The sequence below is a fragment of the Lytechinus pictus genome, chromosome 19 (genome assembly GCF_037042905.1).
Source record: "Lytechinus pictus isolate F3 Inbred chromosome 19, Lp3.0, whole genome shotgun sequence".
In the NCBI taxonomy this organism is placed as follows: domain Eukaryota; kingdom Metazoa; phylum Echinodermata; class Echinoidea; order Temnopleuroida; family Toxopneustidae; genus Lytechinus; species Lytechinus pictus.
In genome coordinates, this window is record NC_087263.1 from 1853246 (window position 1) to 1874608 (window position 21363).

The following is a 21363-nucleotide window of genomic DNA, read 5'->3' on the forward strand; positions in this document are numbered from 1 at the left end:
CCCCATGTGCACGGCGCGGCCGGCCGAGCCGGGTAATTTTAGCAGCCGGTCAGCAGACTCATCAATGATATTACCAACACACTCTAGACACCAAAACACGACTCATTCACTAACTCATTCCACAATACAAAATCATCCGGCGAAAAGGGCAAAACCTCGAATAAAAAGGGAAATTTTCTTACTAAATCACCATATTTCGCGTCAAAAATATCACCATCGTTAATTCTATACATCGTAGTTAGGAAACAAGGGGTCTAAAAAAGTGAATTTTTCACGGTTTTTCCGATGTTCGTGGATTTTGAAAACGTGTCCTCACTGAAAACTGGCACTTTCGCGAGCCGATGTCAGCCGCCATTTTGTTCCGGAAGTCAACGCTAATATCGGCCGCGCGCTGCTCGTAATTTTCACATGCAATTGCAATGGAACTGTGCACTTAGCACTTAGCCGTGCGCTCCAGTTGTTTATGCGTTAGTCGTATGTTACAGCCGCTTATGCGTTAGTCGCATCATACAGCCGTTTCAATAATTTCAACACTATATTGATTGACCCAAAAATCGGAATTTCGGTTTAAAAATTCGGAATTCGGAATGGAGGCTAAAAAATCGGTATAATTCCGCCAAAATCGGAATGGTTGGCAGGTATGAAGATCTGTGATGTCACACACGTACAACTCTCCCATTTGGACACTGAAAATATACCCCAAAACATTTCTTTTTGCTCATTCTAATCATATGACAAACGATTCATCAATGATATAATGTTGTGAAACCTCTGTACTTGTCATCTCATAAAGAGAACACCTCACCTTGTGATAGACTCTATAAAAGTGAGAATATAAGTGAAATAAGTACTAAAGTAATGAGGGAGTTGTACGTGTGTGATATCACAGATCTTGGTCGCATTGCCGATGGGAGGATCTACATGGCACTAGTGATCTCAATATTCAAATGCTCATAACTTTCTTATTATTCATTCAATCTTCCTCAAACTTTCAACAATGTGTTCCTTTGAGTTTTCTCTTTGATATGGATTCAGCTGGTTTCAAGGGTTTCATTCTCCTTTAAAAAGAGAATTCATACATGTACCTTGAGCATTGTGAATGCAGTTGCCTGTCTTGTGTAATCATGAATATCCTCTTCTGCGTAGGCAAGCAGGACTTGTAATTGTTTCTCATTGATGGTGTAGAGTTTGACATCACGGATTAGAACCGTCACAGCCTAGGAAAAAACAAATAAATCATAAGAAAAATTACATTCAACTTCATTATTATTACTACTATTATTATCAATATAATCAACATTCAATCCAATTTCATTCCAAATTTAAAAAAACAAATACAAGGTTAAAATACATTATGTATAATATAAAATAGACTGGGGAGACAGCTTGGAAGTCTTATGAAATGCTGCCACCAATATACAAACAATAAAAAACCAAGTAATATACAAGAACATATGAAAAGAGAGCATATTTCAGATAAATAATGAAAGCAAGATGATAAAACTATAAGAAAATTGAACATTGAACAAAACATTACAAACCCTAAACTGACATAACATAACAAACATAAAGATATTATATCATTATTATATCATTATCAGGTTTTATTTTACAGGGTAGCAACATCAGTGACACACACCGTTCTCCCGAGGACCCTGTTACAACATGTAAACCAAACAGATGCAAAAGGAAAGGACGACAAAAAATATGAAATAGAGGATTACCTTGAAAGTGACAACCATAAGCTCAAAGTTGTCGCCCTTCGCTGCCCCGACTCTTGCGTGTTTACGAAGCAGTCTAAAGAGGGATTGCGTCAGTTGTTTTATCATTTTGCCCAACGAGGGCAGTGGAAAACGCAGCAGCCAGCTTAGACATCTTAGTGCGCATGTAATGACCTGGATAATAAAAGAAACAGCTGAGTTGTTTTGAATTTGATATAATCATTAATGAGTGTATTAAATATGTATGGAAGTCACATCTGTGGAGCGTTGTGGCCCAGTGCATTAGTCTTCTGACTTTGAAACAGAGGGTCGTGGATTGGAATCCCAGCCATGGAGTAATTTCCTTCGGCAAGAAACTTATCCACACTGTTCCGCACTCTACCCAGGTGAGGTAAACAGGTACCTGGTAGGAGTTTGTTCCTTGACATGCCACCGCACTGGAAAAGGCTGCGGGACTAAAGCCAGGGTAATATTATCTAATTGAGTGCATAGGAATGCATTTGGCAGTGTAATTATCATCATAATCTGTTGTACTCTTTATTAGTAATGCACATAGAAAATATAATTGACTGATTTATATCTTCTTCTTAATCAGAAAGTCTGCAAGAAAACTGCAACATGTAATTCCACATACATGCAATTATTATCATAAATGCTCAGTCTGAAATGTACAGTTTTCGCTGATAAAACAATAACAGAGACCCACTATCATCACTGTCTTCATCAAGGTTTGAGATCCATAGGTTCCAGTTTGGGGGATTCACACATTATTTTTATAAAACAAATAACGTGAGATAAAATGAGCAGTTTGAATATGATGTGAAGATGATGATGGTGATGACGATGATGATAATGAAGATGGTGATGTTGATGATAATGATGATTGATGATGATAATCATAATGATGATGATGGTGATGATGATGGCAATGAAGGTGATGATGATGGCAATGATGATGATGATGATGATGATGGCAATGAAGAGGATGATGACGACGGCAATGATGATGATGATGAAGATGATGATGATGATGACGGCAATGATGATGATGATGATGATGATGGTGATGAGGATGAGGATAATGATGGTGAGGGGCATGGTGATAAAGGCACAGAATGTTACTGCTGCTGCTAATGATAATGTTGATGACAATCGTGACAACTGCAATACCACTATTTTGAAACAAGAGAACTTACCCGTGTATGTTGTGACTCCATTGACCGATACAAGATGATTATGAATGGATCAAGCATCCCAAGATGCTCCTCACTACTTGATACAAACTTGGATCTCTTCAAACTGGTGTTCAGCAACTACAAACAAAATTCAAAAGATTTAATGTAATGAAATTGAACATCAAAGTAATGTACATAATACCTTCAACATTTCATATCTTCATAATGCTTACATGTAGGAGGCAAAATCTACGTTTTTCATTATAAATTTAATAACCATAATAATAATAACAATGATAACAGTAATAGTTTTTTTTTTTCCATGGCACACTCTATATGAATTAGAATATGGTCTATTGAACAACCTTCATTTACAGCCAAAAGGCAGAATTAAAGATTTTCATATACAAAAATAATAAAGTTGAAATAACATTTGAACGGAAAATAATGAAATGTGGTAACATAATTTCAAAATTCCCCTATATGAATACATGTAGGTGAACCAATTTTTTATTTGAAAAGGGAATTTATGATAAGGTCAAAAAGTGATCCACTGGGTCCATAAAGCAGAGGTTAGCAATTAATCATACGCTTGATTTTCAAGATTGATTGTTCATTGTGGTCAATGTTCTACGATCATTACTAAGCTTTATGTTACGGGCCCCAGGACAGCAGACTAAGTGGATATCAAACCACATTAATTGTAGAGCAAATTGAATTCTTTACTGCACTGCTCGTTTTGTGTTGGGTTTGTGCTGACTTTGAATTTGTTTTGTTATGTTCTGCTTTGTTTTCATAGTATAATTATTAGCCCCTTACCTATTCATAAATGATTGTTACTTAATATTTAATTCTTTCTTGGATTTAATCCAATTCTATACTGTGTTCTTATCAAAAGTGGTTACCTAGATGATTCCAATTAAGCTTTTTATGACGACCCTATTCAAATACTGATGTGCTCTTCTTTAATAGTCTATTGTATATTATATCTTAATCTTTCATTGCTCAAGTTTTATTTAGTATTTATGAAATATATATGTATGTTCTATAGGAATTAATTGAATTGAATTGTATTTAATTGAATAAGAAATAGACCAACAAATTAGATAATAATTAACTATAAACCTGTCAGCTTAGCCTTGGAATGATAAAAGATACCATAAAACATATTCACCTGACTCAATGAAAAGATATGTATCCTCGACAAAGTAATTTGTCAAAGATTTGACATATATGAAAAGACTATCTTAGAAATGAACCAACCAATTGGAGAACAATTAAATATAAACTTCTCAGAATGATAAAAGATACCATATTTACCTGTAAACCGAACTCAACGAGCAGATGAATATGTGTCTTGGTGCTAGTCTCAGGTACCAGACCCGCTCTCGTTGGTGCTGGGAGTAATAAATACGTACTCGGCGGTCGTTCATGTGCCTTCAAGCTGCCTTTCTTCTCATTCCTACACATTACATTTCACAATACATATAAAAGTTAATCAGTGATCGAACATTACAAACACTCTTTTGGTAACTATAAAAGTATGAAATGGCTGGCTGATTCAATATTAATAACATTACTTTCCAATACAAATAACCTATAAAATCTAAACGATCAGAGTTCCACGGAGTGGTAGGAATACTAAAAATTGAAATTGAAGTCCATTTCTAGCCTCCACGTAGGAATAAAATCAAATTCAATGCCAAGTTGTAATGACGCCATCATGGGCTGTGACCCAAAGCCGATTTAGACTTACTCAGACAAGAAGAAAGGCAGAATTCTGATTTTAGTTTTCCTAGCAATATGGCCAGACTTAGAATAAGAAAACGTTACTTCTTGGAACTTTCAATTTTTTTTTAGGTTGTTCTTTGGGCCTGATGTTGCCAGCATAAAATGACGAGAAGTGGTCCACAACTCTCATACAATAAGCAATAATTAAATAGTAGAAAGTTTTACATAAAGCTCATTAAATATGAATAAAAAATATTCTTAAATCTGTCCATTTCGGGAGCTAAAGGGAATGTGTTGGCAGGAAGTGAATTCCACAGCCGAGCCGTCCTTGGAATATATGAAGATTGATGAGGAGAAATGATTGACTTTGGGACAGTGAGTCTGTAGGGTTGGGCATCTCCAGTGGACATTGGACTGGTAAAAATATTGCATTGTATCAGATCGTGTCGGGAACTACCATCGGTGAACTCACTTTGCAGGTGGTTTGAGCAGAGGAAGTGTTTCTGATGTCAGTCCATGGATAAAGATGAGCAAAGCATCCTGGGATATCCCAGCATTCTCTTGGATACCCATAGTGCACCTCCGCAGTGTCTCCCTGACTCTGTTCACTGCCCGATGGCTGTTGGATCTATCCAGAATCTGTGGAAAGCACATTAAAGTTATAAGAAAGTAATTGCAGATTGCAGCAAACAATAGTACATAGTATGTATTTCATTAGAAAGCTTTCAAATCAAGGTTAATTACCACGGTGACCATATTATCATAGATCTACATGTAGATCTGGTACATTCAAATCAAATCATCTTTGTGAAATCATGAAATTTTAGATGAAAACTGACAATTCTTATGGTAACTAACACAAATAGGCACATGTGGGACAGTGTATTAATATTGCTTGGAAAAATACCTGATATTTCATGGAATTCCGTGCTTATTTTGCTCCTCTCTCAGCAATTACACAGTTTTTCCAGAGCCAATCGGCACCCAACTGGCCAGTGGATATTTTATTGGATTCTGTTTGAACTCATTATGAGATCGTTACCACAACTGGTATTTATTTTTAATCAATTATTCAGAACACTCGCATTCTGAAGGCTAATTTACATTTCATTGATTGGCTGTTAAAATCTTGTATCTCAAAAAAAAAAAATAGATTTCAAATCAGCTCACCTCTTTCAAAGGAGTGATCAGCTTTGTGATTGACCCCTGACCTACGAACTTTGACACCACCTCATAGCAATCATAGGCTTTTATGCTCCGAGCTTCAAGCAGCTTTCCCACAATGCCTTCTACTTCCTTCTCCTCCGACACTGCTCCAAAGAGTTCTTGGTTGAAGACCTGTTAAAGAGAGGATAAAATTTCATTAAATGCACCAAGTGCCTTATTATTATTATCATCATCATTATTATTATCATTTATTACTATTATTATCATTATTATTATCATGTATCATGTAAATAGTTTTTGTTGTTCTGCTCTAAAGCGCCTTGAGCATCTAATCAAGATGGAAAGTGCGCTATAGTAATCTCATGTATTATTATCATCATTACATGTAGCTTTATCATTATTATTATTGTGATGAATATTAAAATCATTATTAATATCATGATTAATATTATGATTAACATTATTATCATTGTTATCACTATCATTTACATTTTTAAAATATAAGAAATGAATATTTGCAAACCTGTGTAAGTGAGTCTAAGCAGGAATCGAGGTCACCAGAGGTCAACTTAGGAGAGATGTTCTTTAGCAGCAAGTGGACAGTGAAACCAAGGACATGGAGCTGGGGAGGAAAACAATATTGTTATGTGATAAGAACTATCTCACATATTCAATATTTAATCAATACTTCTACAGGAAGTATAACAGGAAATTGTTTGTTTACCAACTTTTGTCAGAAAGTAATACTTATTCCTCTTCCAGCTATACCTCTGAAGCACATTCATTTTATGGGATTCTTATTCACTGCATTTCTCCTTCTCACTAACTGGTCCACTCCCCCGATTCATAGTAAAGTTACGATGCAGTAAGTCTGTCTGTCTGTCCATCCGTCCATTATTCCATTCATTAATGGATAGATGGATCCATCATTTAATCAATGTATCTACCTATCTACCAATCATTCATTCATTATATGGCCTGTATTCTGAAGTCGGCTTTAACTTAGACCACAGTCTAACTCTGTGCTAAAATTATGGGGAGCCAAAATTCTGTTCATTGTATATTTCTAATATTTGAATATTTTGTTTCCCTTTGCTTTTATAATGAAGAAAAATACTTCAGTTATCATTCCCAGACAATTATTAACAATGTGAGTGTCAAATGAGATAATTAAGTGGATGTGTACTGTTAGGGATCTGTGCCCCAATTGGCTCTCCATAGTTAAACCACAACTTAAAACCAGGGTTTAATTTAAACCTGAGTTCAGAATATGGGCCATTATTTCTTTCCTTCTTTCCTTCAATCCACCAATCATTTATTCATTCCATCAATCATTCAATCAATCCACCAATCATTTATTCATTCCATCAATCAATCAATCAAACAAAATTTCATATGCAAAATTAGTCAATGATTTTCACTAACTAGTTAGCTCTCAGTCAATCAGATGCAAGGATTTCAGTAGCTTATAACGGTTGTCATTAAAAATATATAAATGATGAATATGTTCCGTTCCCCTGTATGAAGTACTTACCTCAAACCCTCTTGCAAGACTGTTCCTGAGCTGCTTGAGGATAAGACCAAAGTATTTAACACCCAAAGAGTCCAGGATTTTTACCAGAGTGTCCCTGGTGATGTTACGGATATCCAGGGAACGGCTTCGTAGCATCTGGCACACCTTCAAGAGCACACTGGATGACAAAATATAATGGAATTTGTGGAGGGAAATCATTATTGCATACCATCATCACCATCTCTAATAATATTACAGTTCTTGTATAGCGCATATCACATTATGACATATTAACATATCCCTATGCGCTTCCAAAGGACTTAGATATTTTTATCATTGGCTTTAGCCCCGCAGCCTTTTACAGCGCGAAGGCATTTCAAGGAACAAATTCCTATCAGGTACCCAGAAGGCATTTCAAGTACCAAGTACCCATTCACCTCACCCGAGTTGAGTGCAGCACAATGTGGATGAATTTCTTGCCAAAGGAAATTACGCAATGGCTTGGATTTGAACCCAGGACCCTCTGTTTCAAAGTAAGAAGACAAATCCACTTGGCCACACAATGCTCCACAATCACCATCATCATTGTCATCATCATCATCATCATCATCATCACCATCATCATCATCATCACCATCATCATCATCATCATCATCACCATCATCATCATCATCATCATCATCATCATCACCATCATCATCATCATCATCAATCGTCATCTTCATCATCATCTTCATCATCATCATCATCACCATCACCCCCATCAACATCATTGTCATCATCATCATCATGATCCAGAGCATTTATATTGCGCCATATTTCTGTTAAATAAGAATCATAGGCTCATCCAATTACGCTAATTACTACACATCTGCTGAAATAAGTGAGTTTTGACGATTTGAAGAGTTCAATGTTGCCAATTTCATAATCATCACAATCACCATCATTTTGTATACTATCATACTCATCATCATTATCACCATCATCATCATCACCATCATCATCACCATCATCATCACCATCATCATCATCATCACCAACATCACCATCATCATTATAATCATTATCACCACCACCATCATCATCATCATCCCCATCATTATCACCATCATCATCATCATCACCATCATTATCACCATCATTATCACCATCATCATCATCACCATCATCATCATCAACAACATCACCATCACCATCATCATCATTATAATCATTATCACCACCACCATCATCATCATCATCCCCATCATTATCATCATCATCATCATCATTCTGTATACTATCATACCTGTATAGATGTTGGTTCATAGTTTCTTTTGGAAGCGCTTGAAGCAGTTTAATGACGGCTAGAGCTATGGGTACTCTTAGAACCTCTTCATCCTGAGCGATCTTATTCCTTGCCTTCTTGTGTTCTCCTTCGCTTCTAGTCTATAAAAATAACATAAAATGAATATTTCAAAAACTATTAATTTCATATTATTCATAAAAAATATATTGTATTTCATAGACCATTACTCTGCAGGCACATACTCTGATTGAAACTTTGATCAACAAGTGGGTCTTCACAAAGACTAACACATTTAATAATAATAATAATAATGAAATTACATTTCTATAGCGCATAATACACAAAGTCTCTATGCGCTCCACATATACATGAATTAAATATCTTAACTTATAATATACAGAATGGTCAATAAATAATATATTACAATAGGATTAAAGGGGAATCCAGCCTTGGCCATAAAGAGTTGTGTTGGGAAGGAGAAAAATAAATTAAACAGAATGGTGAAAGTTTGAAAGAAATCGGACAAGCAATAAGAAAGTTATAGCTGCTTTAAAATTGAGATCACTAATACTATGTAGATTTCAAATTGGCAACGGTGTAAGTAAATTATGACAAGGGGCAAGGACAACTTTCCCATAGGCCATGTACTTTATTATCAGGGATCTGTGGTTTTCTCCTAAGTACCCATTCCCCTGGGGCAGTAATCTAAATATAATCCAGGTATAGTATATTGTTTTATGTCCTCATGAAAGAAAATTATAATTTGAAATAAAACTTTTTGGAAAAATTACATTTTAGCCATAATATGTATTTGAGTACATGGAAGAGTAGTCCTTGCCTTACATCACTATGACATCCCATATGCGGCCAATTTGAAGTGTCCATGGGTATAGTGATTACCAATATTTACCACTTTTGAAAATTCATAACTTTCTTGTTGTTTGTCCAATATTGTTCAAACTTTCACCTATCAACTTGTCTGATTTTTCTTTTCCTTATAAAGACACGTTTTCATTTGGGTTGGATTCCCCTTTAAATATTCAATAATTATACAGCATGGCATAACTCCATGCAATTTATGATAAAGCATATCTATCAATACAATAACTTAACTATTCTTGCTGTGAGCTAGAGGGCCTTCAGTACACAAGTCTATGTTGGCTGCACATTTAGAACCATTAACTCAAATTTTCACAATGTGAAAAATATTTACGGAGTCAGATAATCTAATTTTCTAGATTTTGGGGGCGTTTTGGCGACCAAATTACCATTTTGACTACTTACAGAAGACCTTCCCTGGCGATTTATTGATGGTTTTGGGGTGGCTGGACGCGTTTTACTGCTGGTTATAGATGCAACTGCGGAATATATTATTCAAATATTGTTATTTTCTACAAGAAAATAGTGACTCTACCTTCTTGGTGATGATCTTATGAAGCTGAGGCAGGATGCTGCGGACGATGGTACGATGAATCCTAGTTGCTATGGCGACCTGTTTCTCCTTCTCTTTCTCGATCTTATCCTTCTCTTCATCTATACCACTATCATCTTCGCTTTCATCGTCCTCTTCTTCAGCTTCTTCTCCATCATCATCATCATCTTCATCTTCCTTGGTTTCTGTGCTCTCTTTCTCCCCAGTGGATGTTTCATCGCGGCCATCTTGATTTTCATCTTATGAAAGACAGAAATTTGAGGGTCCATTCATTATCACCATCATCATCGTCATCATTATCATCATCACCATCATCATCATCATCACTACTATCATCATCACCACCATCATCAAATTATAGATATACCTTGTGTGACTGGTTTCTCCTTGTCTTCTACTCCAGCAGACATTGAAAGATCAAAATGAAATGCATCCAAGACAGCAACAATCAACCTATTGAAGTTCAATACGAAATAAAATAGTCATTATAAAATAAATAGTTTCATGAATCCTCGACCACATGCAATCAAATGTGATTAATTAAACTTACAATTTACAAATAATACACAGTTTTAAACTTATGAATTTTCTTTCCATGTAGTGTTTTCATATAGTGTTTTCATGTTGGTGTCATCTGTAACAAGATTGCAAAAAATGTTGGTGTATTATACAAATTATGCAGCTTTCCTAGAGAGATTTTAATTCTTTTATATAATACTTTAATTTTACCTTATTTAAATTATTGCAACCCAGTCTGGGGAAATTCTTTTAAATGTCATATCAACAGATTATTTCTTTTACCAAAAAGAGCAATAGGAATAATAAATCATGCCCCATACCTTGCCCATACTCAACCAATATTTTGTCATTTGAGAGTACTAAAACTTGAAGATATATTTAAGTTCAACATTGCAATTTTCATGTACATGTACTCTTGCCATAATGTTTTACCGAAGACACTGTTGCAATATTTCTGTACAAATAGTTCCATACACATGCATATGACTAGGAATGCATCAAACTTTCACTTGCCATTTTTTAAACCTCTTTGTATAAAAAATCAATATTTTATCAGGGTCCTGTCATTTGGAATTCCATTCCTTGCCAAATTCGTAACAGTAAATCTCTAAATGTTTTCAAAAAGAAATATAAAACTTTTTTACTGGATCATTATCATTTGCATTAATATTGTAGGCTCTTGTATCATAGTTTTGTTTTTGTCTAGGGTCTGTACGGTATTTTGTTTTCTTAATTTTTAGTATAATTGTGTTATTTCAATTTATTTCATTAAGTATCTTGGGTTGGCGTTTATAAGGCTCGTCCTTTCTTGCCACTGCCCTCACTCATGTTAACTGGATTTTATTGTATATTCGTGTCATCTATCTTATCTGTTTATATGTTTGTACTTTGTTGATTTCTTTTTATGAGTGAAAAATAAATACGAATTGAATAAATATTTCAATATTTTTTTACATTATATGGTTCTCCTAATGCTTGATCAGGTATATTTTGCACACATATGGCATCCAAACCTGTCAAATAATGACCTATATGACATACTTCCTTCTTGATCTAACCACATCATCCGCATTCACACGTGTATACATGACCCAAGTATGAAACTAATCCCTCAAAATAGAGAGATCAAAGCATCTCTACAGAGCATTCAACATTGGAGTAATGTAATTTTTCATGAAACTGCCTAAATGGCCGACTGCTTGAATAGAGCAGGGGGGGGGGCTGTATATATATTATTCATTCTGTGTGATTCTCAACATGAAATCTCATGGGGGTGGGGGCTGTATATATATTATTCCTTCTGAGTGATTCTCAACATGAAATCTCACCTGACAGCCAACTTCTGAAATTCTACGCTCCTCATGAGCAACCTCAGATACTGGGTTAGAAGCCTCAGATACTGTTGCCATGACAACACGGTAGCCATACCACCCACAGCCGCGATGGCCTCCACCACTAGGTTCATGTTCTTCGCGACCTCGGGGTCAAAGATCATCGAGGTCGCCACGGGAAGGAGAAAATGCTGAACGACTTTCCCCGATAGCTTCCCTTCTTGGCAGAATTTGGAGAGGCGACGAAGCGCCCTCATTCTTCGATGATGCTAATGATTCATAAGAGAGAAAGCGTTTTCTATTGGTAATATGATATGAACATTTCGATAACAAATACTACATGCAAATGATGTGTCTTACACATATGGTCAAGATATACATGTACATGTAGTATGCAAAAAGATACATGTATCAGTGATCAATGAAAAATCTGACTTTGAAACTTAAAATTATTATCACCATATGATTATGAATATCATCCTTTTTATACATTATTCTTGTCATCATCATCCTCATCAATGAAATTATCATCACATCATCATTATCATCACTATCATCATCATCATCATCATCATCATCATCACCACTACCACCACCACCACCACCACCACCATCATCATCATCACCACCACCACCACCATCATCATCATCATCATCATTATCACCACCACCACCACCATCATCATCATCCCCACCATCATCATCACTACTACCACCATCACCACCACCCCCACCATCATCATCATCACCACCATCACCCTCATTACCATCTTACCTGTATGTGTCTGATATTCTCAAAGAAATCTACTTCAACATCCGGATCGAGAAGCACCGACATGGTCTCAAAATGTGGATGAGTGGGGAAGGCTTGGACCAGCTGAGAGAGGATGGCCAAACTCTCATGACGTGCAACCTAATAACCAGGAGAGAGAGAGAACAAATATCAAACACAACCTCATTTCCATGACAAGGAAGGAAGTCCAGGGCCCTGTAATTAATCCCCTTAATCCCTGTAATTAATCTCATCATGAGGTGACACTGCATTTTGCTACTGTGACAATCGCCTTTTACTTGATATCTGAATTATTGCAATCCATGGTAAAAAACAATTTTTATTTTTCAGGGGCTTTTTTTTCCACATTAGGGTGATTGCAGAATTTCGGGGGCAATTCTTTCTTTTTTAAGGACTATTTTTGATGGGTAACAAGCTACTATGCAGTAGATGCAAATATCATTATTCTGCAATAGTTAGAATATTGATTTTCTAAATAATCTTGAATATTGTTTATGACAGATCTTGGGCGATTCTACATGTAGAATAGCTTTGCACTTGTTCTGTAATTATGTTTACATCAATATGATTTCGACCTTTTGGTCCTTCTCTTTTTTCTTTCCTGTATATAAATGCATATATGAATAAGTCGATTATATTTTCTTCATTTCCAAGGGGGATCCACACTTTACAAGCTTTGCTTTTTAGCGGACCCCCTCATTTCCATTTATGCTCAATATTATACTGTTTAATATACTGTAAGAATGCTCGTCTGTAAAACTGTATTTGATTTGTATTACTTTATATTACTTTGTATTATGTTTTGAATGGAAATGGAATAAAGAATTGAATTGAATAAAAAGAATCGTTGCCCCAAAGCATGCATTTGGGGGGAATTTTTGGGTGATTTGGGCTGCCATTGGGGTGAAATTCCCATCGCCCTCATGTAATTCCTACGCTGTTACAATCATTGTAAACGCCATGTAATTCAGCCTTATGGCTTCCATGTGTGGCTAATTTGAATAGATATCTATATTACAATCAATCAAAATTTTGACACAGAAAACTTTCATCAGTTGGGGATGATAAATTCAACAAAGTTAAAGCTTTAACAAATTAATGGGGTGAGCTTTCGTCCACTCCTGAGGACTTTCTCAAGCCAATTAATCATGCTGCCTGTGATGTACCTCAGTCCCTCTTGATCACTGGACCGAAGATTGGTGATAATAGATATCCAGAGGTACAGATCTCAGGCAGTATGATCGATTGGCTTAAGTCCACAGAAGTTGATGAAAGCTCCCCCAAATAATTAAGCTTAATCTTTATTTAAAATTTTCTCCTCTCACCTCTGTCTTAGCCCTAAGACCATCTCTCAACGCTGGGATGAAGGTATGTTCAATGATCGTCACGAAAGCTGTGTCGTCTTTCTGGAGTTTCTTGATGACACCGTTGATCATGTGGCTAGAGTTGTCCCTCAACGACATGTCATCAATCTGATAAACAAACAACACAGGTAACCATGACAACTGCCTACAACTGATATTGATAATAACAATAATGATATGACATTTATATAGTGCATAATCTCTATGCCCTGTACAAGATAAATAAGATGATTTAATCATTACATATAGATAAATTATGATATTATTCTACATATTGGAATTCATTAGAGTTTTAGGAATTTTGTTAACTGAGTGAACAAACTACTTTTCTGTAATAATATTATCACGTAAAGCAGGGCCTGCTGGAAGAACAGTTTTCAGAACTAAAGTGGCTACCCTGGGTAAAATATGATGTCGTTGTCATTGTTGTTGTTGTCATTACTATTATCATTATCATTATAATTATTATCCATTCATGTCGCATACTACTTAGTCTAATTCGAGTTCATCTACAACCAGTTCATCTTCCCAGGACCAGGCGCGAGGTGCGGGATGTTGTGCGGTAGAGAAGCCGGTATACTAACACTAAAAAAAGCCCGGTCTGGTAAGGGCGAAACTGTTGAGAAATTTGTTATTATAACAGAATCACTGATATATTTTTGTTTATGTTTTTTTATTAAATTGATTCAATAAAACACACACACAAAAAAAAGTTTCATGAAACACGCACCAAATGAATCAGAACATACCTTGAGAATGAAATAGAAGCAGTTGTGGATGAGAGGAGTAAAGAACAAAACATCTTACCTAAAAACGTGTTATTATGAAACAGGCCCAAAGTGAAATATAAACCTCTATAGAACACACCTTGAGAATGAAATAGAAGCAGTTGTGGATGAGAGGAGTAAAGAACCGCACATCCAACTTCTGGCTATTGTCCTCCAACATCTGATTGGCTAGTCGGAACGCTTTCAGACGTAACGTGTAATCGGGTTCATCCAAGCGTTTTCTGTCCCAGGCATTAAGTCGGGATACGGTGCGGGCGATGTCGTCGAGGGCGGAGTCTTTGATGGCCATGGCGGAGAAGATTTGGACGAGGACAAGGCGCGAGGTGCGGGATGTTGTGCGGTAGAGAAGCCGGGATACTGGGCTAAGAACAAATGTCATTCAATATCGTGAAATGTTACTGAGTTTTGAAATAGGAAAGACACAACAGAGCCCCCTCTTACAAAGAGTGATTGATTCAATCAACCATAACTATGGACGGCCAGCAACATCAACATCTAAATCCATGTTTGCTCGAAATATTTTCCAGATATGGTGTAAATTCATACATTCGTTGATTTCTTGAATATTCAGAGTTCTTCTCTTTGTTATCAAAGGACATTGTGCAAATTTGTCACAGAAAAAAAAATGACATCAATGGATTTCCATACAGTTAAGGTGATTGATCAGATCAATCATAACCCTTTATAAGACGGGCCCCAAGATTCCCTTCATTGTAATAATGAAATAAAAATATCAATTCATAGATTGTGAATAATGTTGTGCTTTTTAAAATGAGTTACAAACGGTTCAATTGTAATAATAATAATAATAATAACGCAGTTCTTGTATAGCGCATATCACATTATGTCATAACGTCCCTATGCGCTTCCAAAGGACTTGGATATTATTACCCCGGCTTTAGCCCCGCAGTCTTTTACAGGGCAGGGCATTTCAAGGAATAAATTCCTGCCAGGTACCCATTCACCTCACCTGGGTTGAGTGCAGCACAATGTGGATGAATTTCTTGCTGAACGAAATTACGCCATGGCTGGGATTTGAACCCACGACCCTCTGTTTCAAAGTCAGAAGACTTATCCACTGGGCCACAACGCTCCATTTAATAATTTCAATAATTTCAACTCTTGTAGATTTCATTCATGACAGGAAAATCTGATAGGGAAATAATGAGGGTGTGTAACTTACTTTAGGAAGCAGCTTGTATCATCTATCAGTTTCATCAAGTTTTTGATAGTACTCAGGATCTCAACCTCTGTATTCTGGAAGACAAATAAATGTAGGAAACTTTGTTCAGAGTGAGATAAACTAAAAACTGGCACCTAAAAAGGAGGGTATGGGGAATACAGAGGCTGTTGGTACTGCAATTTCTAATAAAGGATAATAAAACCTTTATATAAAGACCTGTGTGTAAAGAGAGACGTGAAAAAGTGGCCTTTATAACCACGGGAGCATTTCATCAACATTCTCATCCAAAAAGTTGTCAGATGTGACAACTTTCCATGATTTTGATTGGCTGAGAAGCACTGTTACTATGGTAACTGTCGGATCAAACAGGACTTGTCAGATAAAGCGGCCGACAAATCCTTTCATGAAACGCTCCCCGGTTGGTCTTTATTGCAGGCAAAACAATAGACTGATGAGAAAAGATTAGGCAGTCAGTTCATTAGGTATGACTAGAATCTTAAGTGACACTTCAAATATAATTCACATTAACCGACCTTTATCGCAGCTTTAGAATAGCTTTGAAACAGAGTGAAATAGGAAAACAAAGTTCACCTTAAAGGACACGGAAAGCGGACTTTATGAGCAGATAAAAGTATTCAGGTTGCCCCTGAAGGCAGTCAATGATGTCAGGTTTAACTTTTTTTGTTTTCATTTTGTTTTGTAATTTATTGTATCATTATCATTGCATTATATTCCATTTTGTGATTTGTTATATTAATTGTTTTACATTGCACTGGCCCCATGGAAGACCAGCAGCAACAATTATCATTGCAGCTGAATATGGACTACCAGCCATATACCTTATTAGTGTACAATGTAAATTCTATTTGTAACATTATTTAATTTTGTTTTTTTAATATTACAGAAAATAAAACAACAAACTACATGTACAAGCAAAGGCCTGAATGATTCCTCCATGATTTATTTGAATCCAGAATCATTTATTTTTATTGGCTGTTTATCAGTGTTACCATGGTAGTTACCATTGGATGGCAAAGTTACCTTAATGGTAATTTTTTGTCGTATTACATTGAAATGTATAATTGTATATGTTTTATGTGTACTTGTTGTTTTATAAGGGGATAACCTAGATAAGTAATTTTACTTTTGTTATCCCCTCCACTGCATTGTAATATGCTTACTTTGTACACTTTTATTTTGATTGTGGAAATTCAATAAATTCAATTCAATTCAATTCAATTCAATGGTAACTTTAATGCAACAAGGACCTAATTTCAGTGATTAGTACTTGAAAAATAAGAATACTACTGACAGTTATATGCAAAAAGTGATAAAATACTTATTTTCAGCTTTTAGAATACTTAAATGTTATTGTTCAGGTTGGCAACTGTGCTTATGGAATAGCCATGCTTAACTCTTTAAGAGCCATTGGCAGCTATGCGTGCCCTTAGCCCTCTAGTGCCATTGGCACGTATACGTGCCCAAATATTTTTTTTTGTTTAACCAATTTTACAGCCAGAAAATCAACACCATATTCTGTGTTTTTAATGTTGTTATACTGGCAATTAATTCACAATTCATTTTATCATATAAAAAATAGTGGTTTACATAGACATTTTTTGAGTAAAATTGTATTTTTGCATCATTATTTTGAAGAGTGGATTTCGGATATTGCCGCGATCTGAATCAAGATTTCCCCTATAGACACGTGTGATATAACGGTTGTGTGTAGCAATACACATACTTCTATGGGCAGAGCAAAGGCGAATGTGCGAAGGCATTCAGCTCGGAATTGACCAATGACAGAGCGGTACGATGTTCCTCACCCAACACTACTCGCCCATTCGCTATTGTTACATGAATATTCATGAGCTATCGATCGGGTCTTTTGCAGGCCCGTATGGTAGTATTCTTATGTCAAGGCTTTTTCTGCCTGCAAATGTGCACGGTTTGGGAGTTTTTTTTGGGGGGGTGGGGGAGGGGGCGGGGGAAAGGTCTTATACTTTGTTTTTAGCATTCTCACAAAAATGTTCTCGTTATAAATATATGAGTAAAGAAGGCTGTCATTTCCAACTCTCGTCTGTGCACTGCAATAATCACACTCATTATTTATTTATTCATTTATTATTGTTATCATTATTATCATTATTAGTATTACTATTATCATAATCATTATACTTAAGGTCTTATACTTTGTTTTTAGCATTCTCACAAAAATGTTCTCGTTATAAATATATGAGTAAAGAAGGCTGTCATTTCCAACTCTCGTCTGTGCACTGCAATAATCACACTCATTATTTATTTATTCATTTATTATTGTTATCATTATTATCATTATTAGTATTACTATTATCATAATCATTATTATCATTATTTTTATTGTTATTATTATCATTATTCTTCTCCTTCACCTTCTTTTTATTATTATTAATGTTATTGCCATCAGAATTATCATCATCATCATCATCATTATTATTCAAAAATAATTGTTGTAATCATATCAATTGCATTCCTTCTGCAGCCAAACTCTCTCTTCATAAACTTAAGATCAGGTAAATAACGGTTCATATTCGTTTGTGTTTTTATTGCCCAAATCATTAAAAAAATGATTGCTATGCTTATCAATATCATATTCAAACTTCTCAAAAAAAAGATGAATCGTTCAATATTTTCCTCGAATTAAATAGGAAGAAGCAGAAAAATAAATGTAATAATTAAAACGGCCGATAATACCGCTTTATTCGTCTCAAGATTATTTTTTTTTCAAGGTGGATGTTTTTCCTTTGCTAAATCAAACCATTGGTCAGAGAAAAAGTAAACGGAGTTTATAAAGTGATATCAGATGTTTTTAGGAAAAGAAAGAAAGGGATACATTAACAAAACCGATTAGACCGACCTGTTAGTTGCTGCATCATTGACGTCACTATCAAGGGGATTTTAAATCGACTTTAGAGAGTAGAAATGGAAATGATAATGATGATAACGGGTTGAATATTACAATTCTTTATACCACGCATATTATTGTACACTATGTTATCTGAACAAATTATTTCTTTTACCATGGATAGTGCTACGAGCTGGGGAGGCCCTGGGCGGATGCAGGATTTTTCTGTAGGGGGGCAAATTGTTTTCTCTTTACCTGGGTCACCCATAAGAAATCAATACCAGAACCTTTGAAAGTATTCAAAAGTCAAATCAAAAGACACGCGTGAGCCCCGATTTCTATGAACATCCTGTGCTAAATTACTCTTCTTTTAGATAATAGGTCAGGAGGGAGCGCGGATTAGAGATTCCTCATGAAAGAGAGTCTGGGCATCTATTGTTCATGACTTGGTGGCATGAACAAAAGAATGTACTCACGTAGAATGTTAACAGGTGGCTACTTTGGTCAGACCAGTAATACAGAACAAATAGGCCTATTTTATTTTTGAAAATTTGTATTGATTTTTTTGTTTGTAACTGATCTGCATTCCCTCTTCTTTGATTCACAAAAAAATTTAAACTTTTTTTTTCTTACTTCTGTGCACTTTGCCAAGAACGCCCATATTATTTTGTGGGATTTTATACCCCAAACTTGTAAGTATTGAATCTGTCCGACCCCTCTTTATCTATATTTCAATATATCATCTTTAGTTCTTTTATATTTTGTCTCCTTCTGACTGGCAATAACTTTGTTTTTTACACTACGAATAAAAAAAATTACAGAGTCTTATTTTGAAGACTACACGAATGAAAGGGTATGGTTGGCCGCACTTTGAAGATACATGGCACTAATATATTATTGTGTGTGTTCGCGTGGGGATCGCAGCTGTGCTGTGATTGGTCACTTGATCGAAGACAATGCCTGTATACATACTCTCTCGTACTTCAGAGGAAATAACTTGAATAGCAAAATAGTATTTCATTCAAAAGAGCATACTTTTTCGTTATTTCTGTTTGTTCAATTTCATAAATAGATACGTCATTTGAAAGGTTAAACATTGAACTTTCATTTTATCTTCGTAATTTCTTGGTATCTCTACAATTCCTCAGGTTATTTACTCTTTGAAATGTTCATGAAATCATTATTTTCTAGGTTTTACTTATTGAAAAAAAACCATGTAAAATATTACATATTTTCTCAATTTTTCCAAACGCGAATATGAAAGATAATAACACGATTATAAAGCCCGTGAACCATGCATCATTTCATGTGTAGAAAGTTTTATTATACAACGTACGGGTAAAAAATTATGACCGTTTTAAAATCAGTCGCTGCTCACGTTTCGGTCAATTTAGGATTCCATCGAATACCCCTGGCAGTCAAGGGGTATTCGTATTGGCACAGTAAGAGTTAAGCCGTTGACCTGCACAAACCAAATGTTTGTTCTCACCTCTGATATTCTAGCCGACTTCTGAAGGTATGGCAGCAGCAATCCAACAAGAGATGAACAAAGATCTGATGCTTCTACAAAACCACTCATCCTAGAAATATATATAACAACAACTACAGTTAAACGTTTTATCCGACACTTACCAGAACAAAAGAAAGCAAACCTGATTATTATTCAAAATTGATTTTTTTTCTTCTGGATTTGACATATTATCTGTATGCTTTACATAATTCTAAAGAAATTTTGAGTCAAATATAGCATTTAATTTCTGATATATAAACATTTCAAAATCAAATAAATACCTATATTTCTACATAAAACAACAACACATTTTGCTCATATCAAAGAGTTACGACAAGGACAGCTCCACAGCCAATCGAGGAAAGGGATTAAATTGGAAGACCTGTCACACAAAAAATGTTGAAGAAATGTTCCACTTAACCTGATAAATGTAAACACTTCATATTTTATCAAAATTCTAAAGGCACAAACAAAATAATTAATTTTTACAATATACAGTAGGACAGTTAGGCAACAAAACAGATTGAAAGAAACAAGTAATCAACCAAATACTGCTTCCAGCAACCAAATAAAGTGGAGAGGGAGATTTAACCCTATCTAGGCCGGGGTATTTTGGGAGTTCATATGGCCGGGGGGGGGGGGGGGGGCCTCCCAGGCCCCCCCTTGAGATCTCAGCTGTCGATCGCGCTGAAAATTGGCACGCAGGTTGTCTAGGATATAGTCTACAAAACTGTATAAATATTTATTTCATGCAAATTCTTATTAAGTAATTATGCTAATTTATGTGTAATTAGTATGCGAAATCATACATGTACTTTTTCCTCTAACTTCGTAAATAATGCTCCAAATGTTCTAATTTTTGGCATTGAAACTCTTTGTGGTGTTCTTAGCAAGTTTACATGAAAAAAAATTGTGATATCAGATCAATTTCTTATGTATTATATTGTTTTTTGCAATTTCTTAT

At 35.4% G+C, this 21363-nt stretch overlaps 1 protein-coding gene across 1 annotated transcript in view; it reads right to left on the minus strand.

Moving 5' to 3' along the window:
- Nucleotides 1–21363, minus strand: part of LOC129283329 (small subunit processome component 20 homolog) — a 78514-nt gene that overhangs the window by 13189 nt on the left and 43962 nt on the right. Inside the window, exons 30-46 of the mRNA XM_064114026.1 lie at nt 20379–20469; nt 16006–16079; nt 14902–15184; nt 13996–14142; nt 12653–12790; nt 11875–12146; nt 10395–10480; nt 10010–10266; nt 8596–8735; nt 7329–7485; nt 6318–6416; nt 5798–5965; nt 5100–5266; nt 4217–4358; nt 2918–3034; nt 1725–1895; nt 1086–1217 (exon numbers count right to left, since the gene is read on the minus strand). Coding sequence (XP_063970096.1) covers nt 1086–1217; nt 1725–1895; nt 2918–3034; nt 4217–4358; nt 5100–5266; nt 5798–5965; nt 6318–6416; nt 7329–7485; nt 8596–8735; nt 10010–10266; nt 10395–10480; nt 11875–12146; nt 12653–12790; nt 13996–14142; nt 14902–15184; nt 16006–16079; nt 20379–20469 — 2641 coding nt within the window. The remainder of the gene's footprint in view (nt 1–1085; nt 1218–1724; nt 1896–2917; nt 3035–4216; nt 4359–5099; nt 5267–5797; nt 5966–6317; nt 6417–7328; nt 7486–8595; nt 8736–10009; nt 10267–10394; nt 10481–11874; nt 12147–12652; nt 12791–13995; nt 14143–14901; nt 15185–16005; nt 16080–20378; nt 20470–21363) is intronic.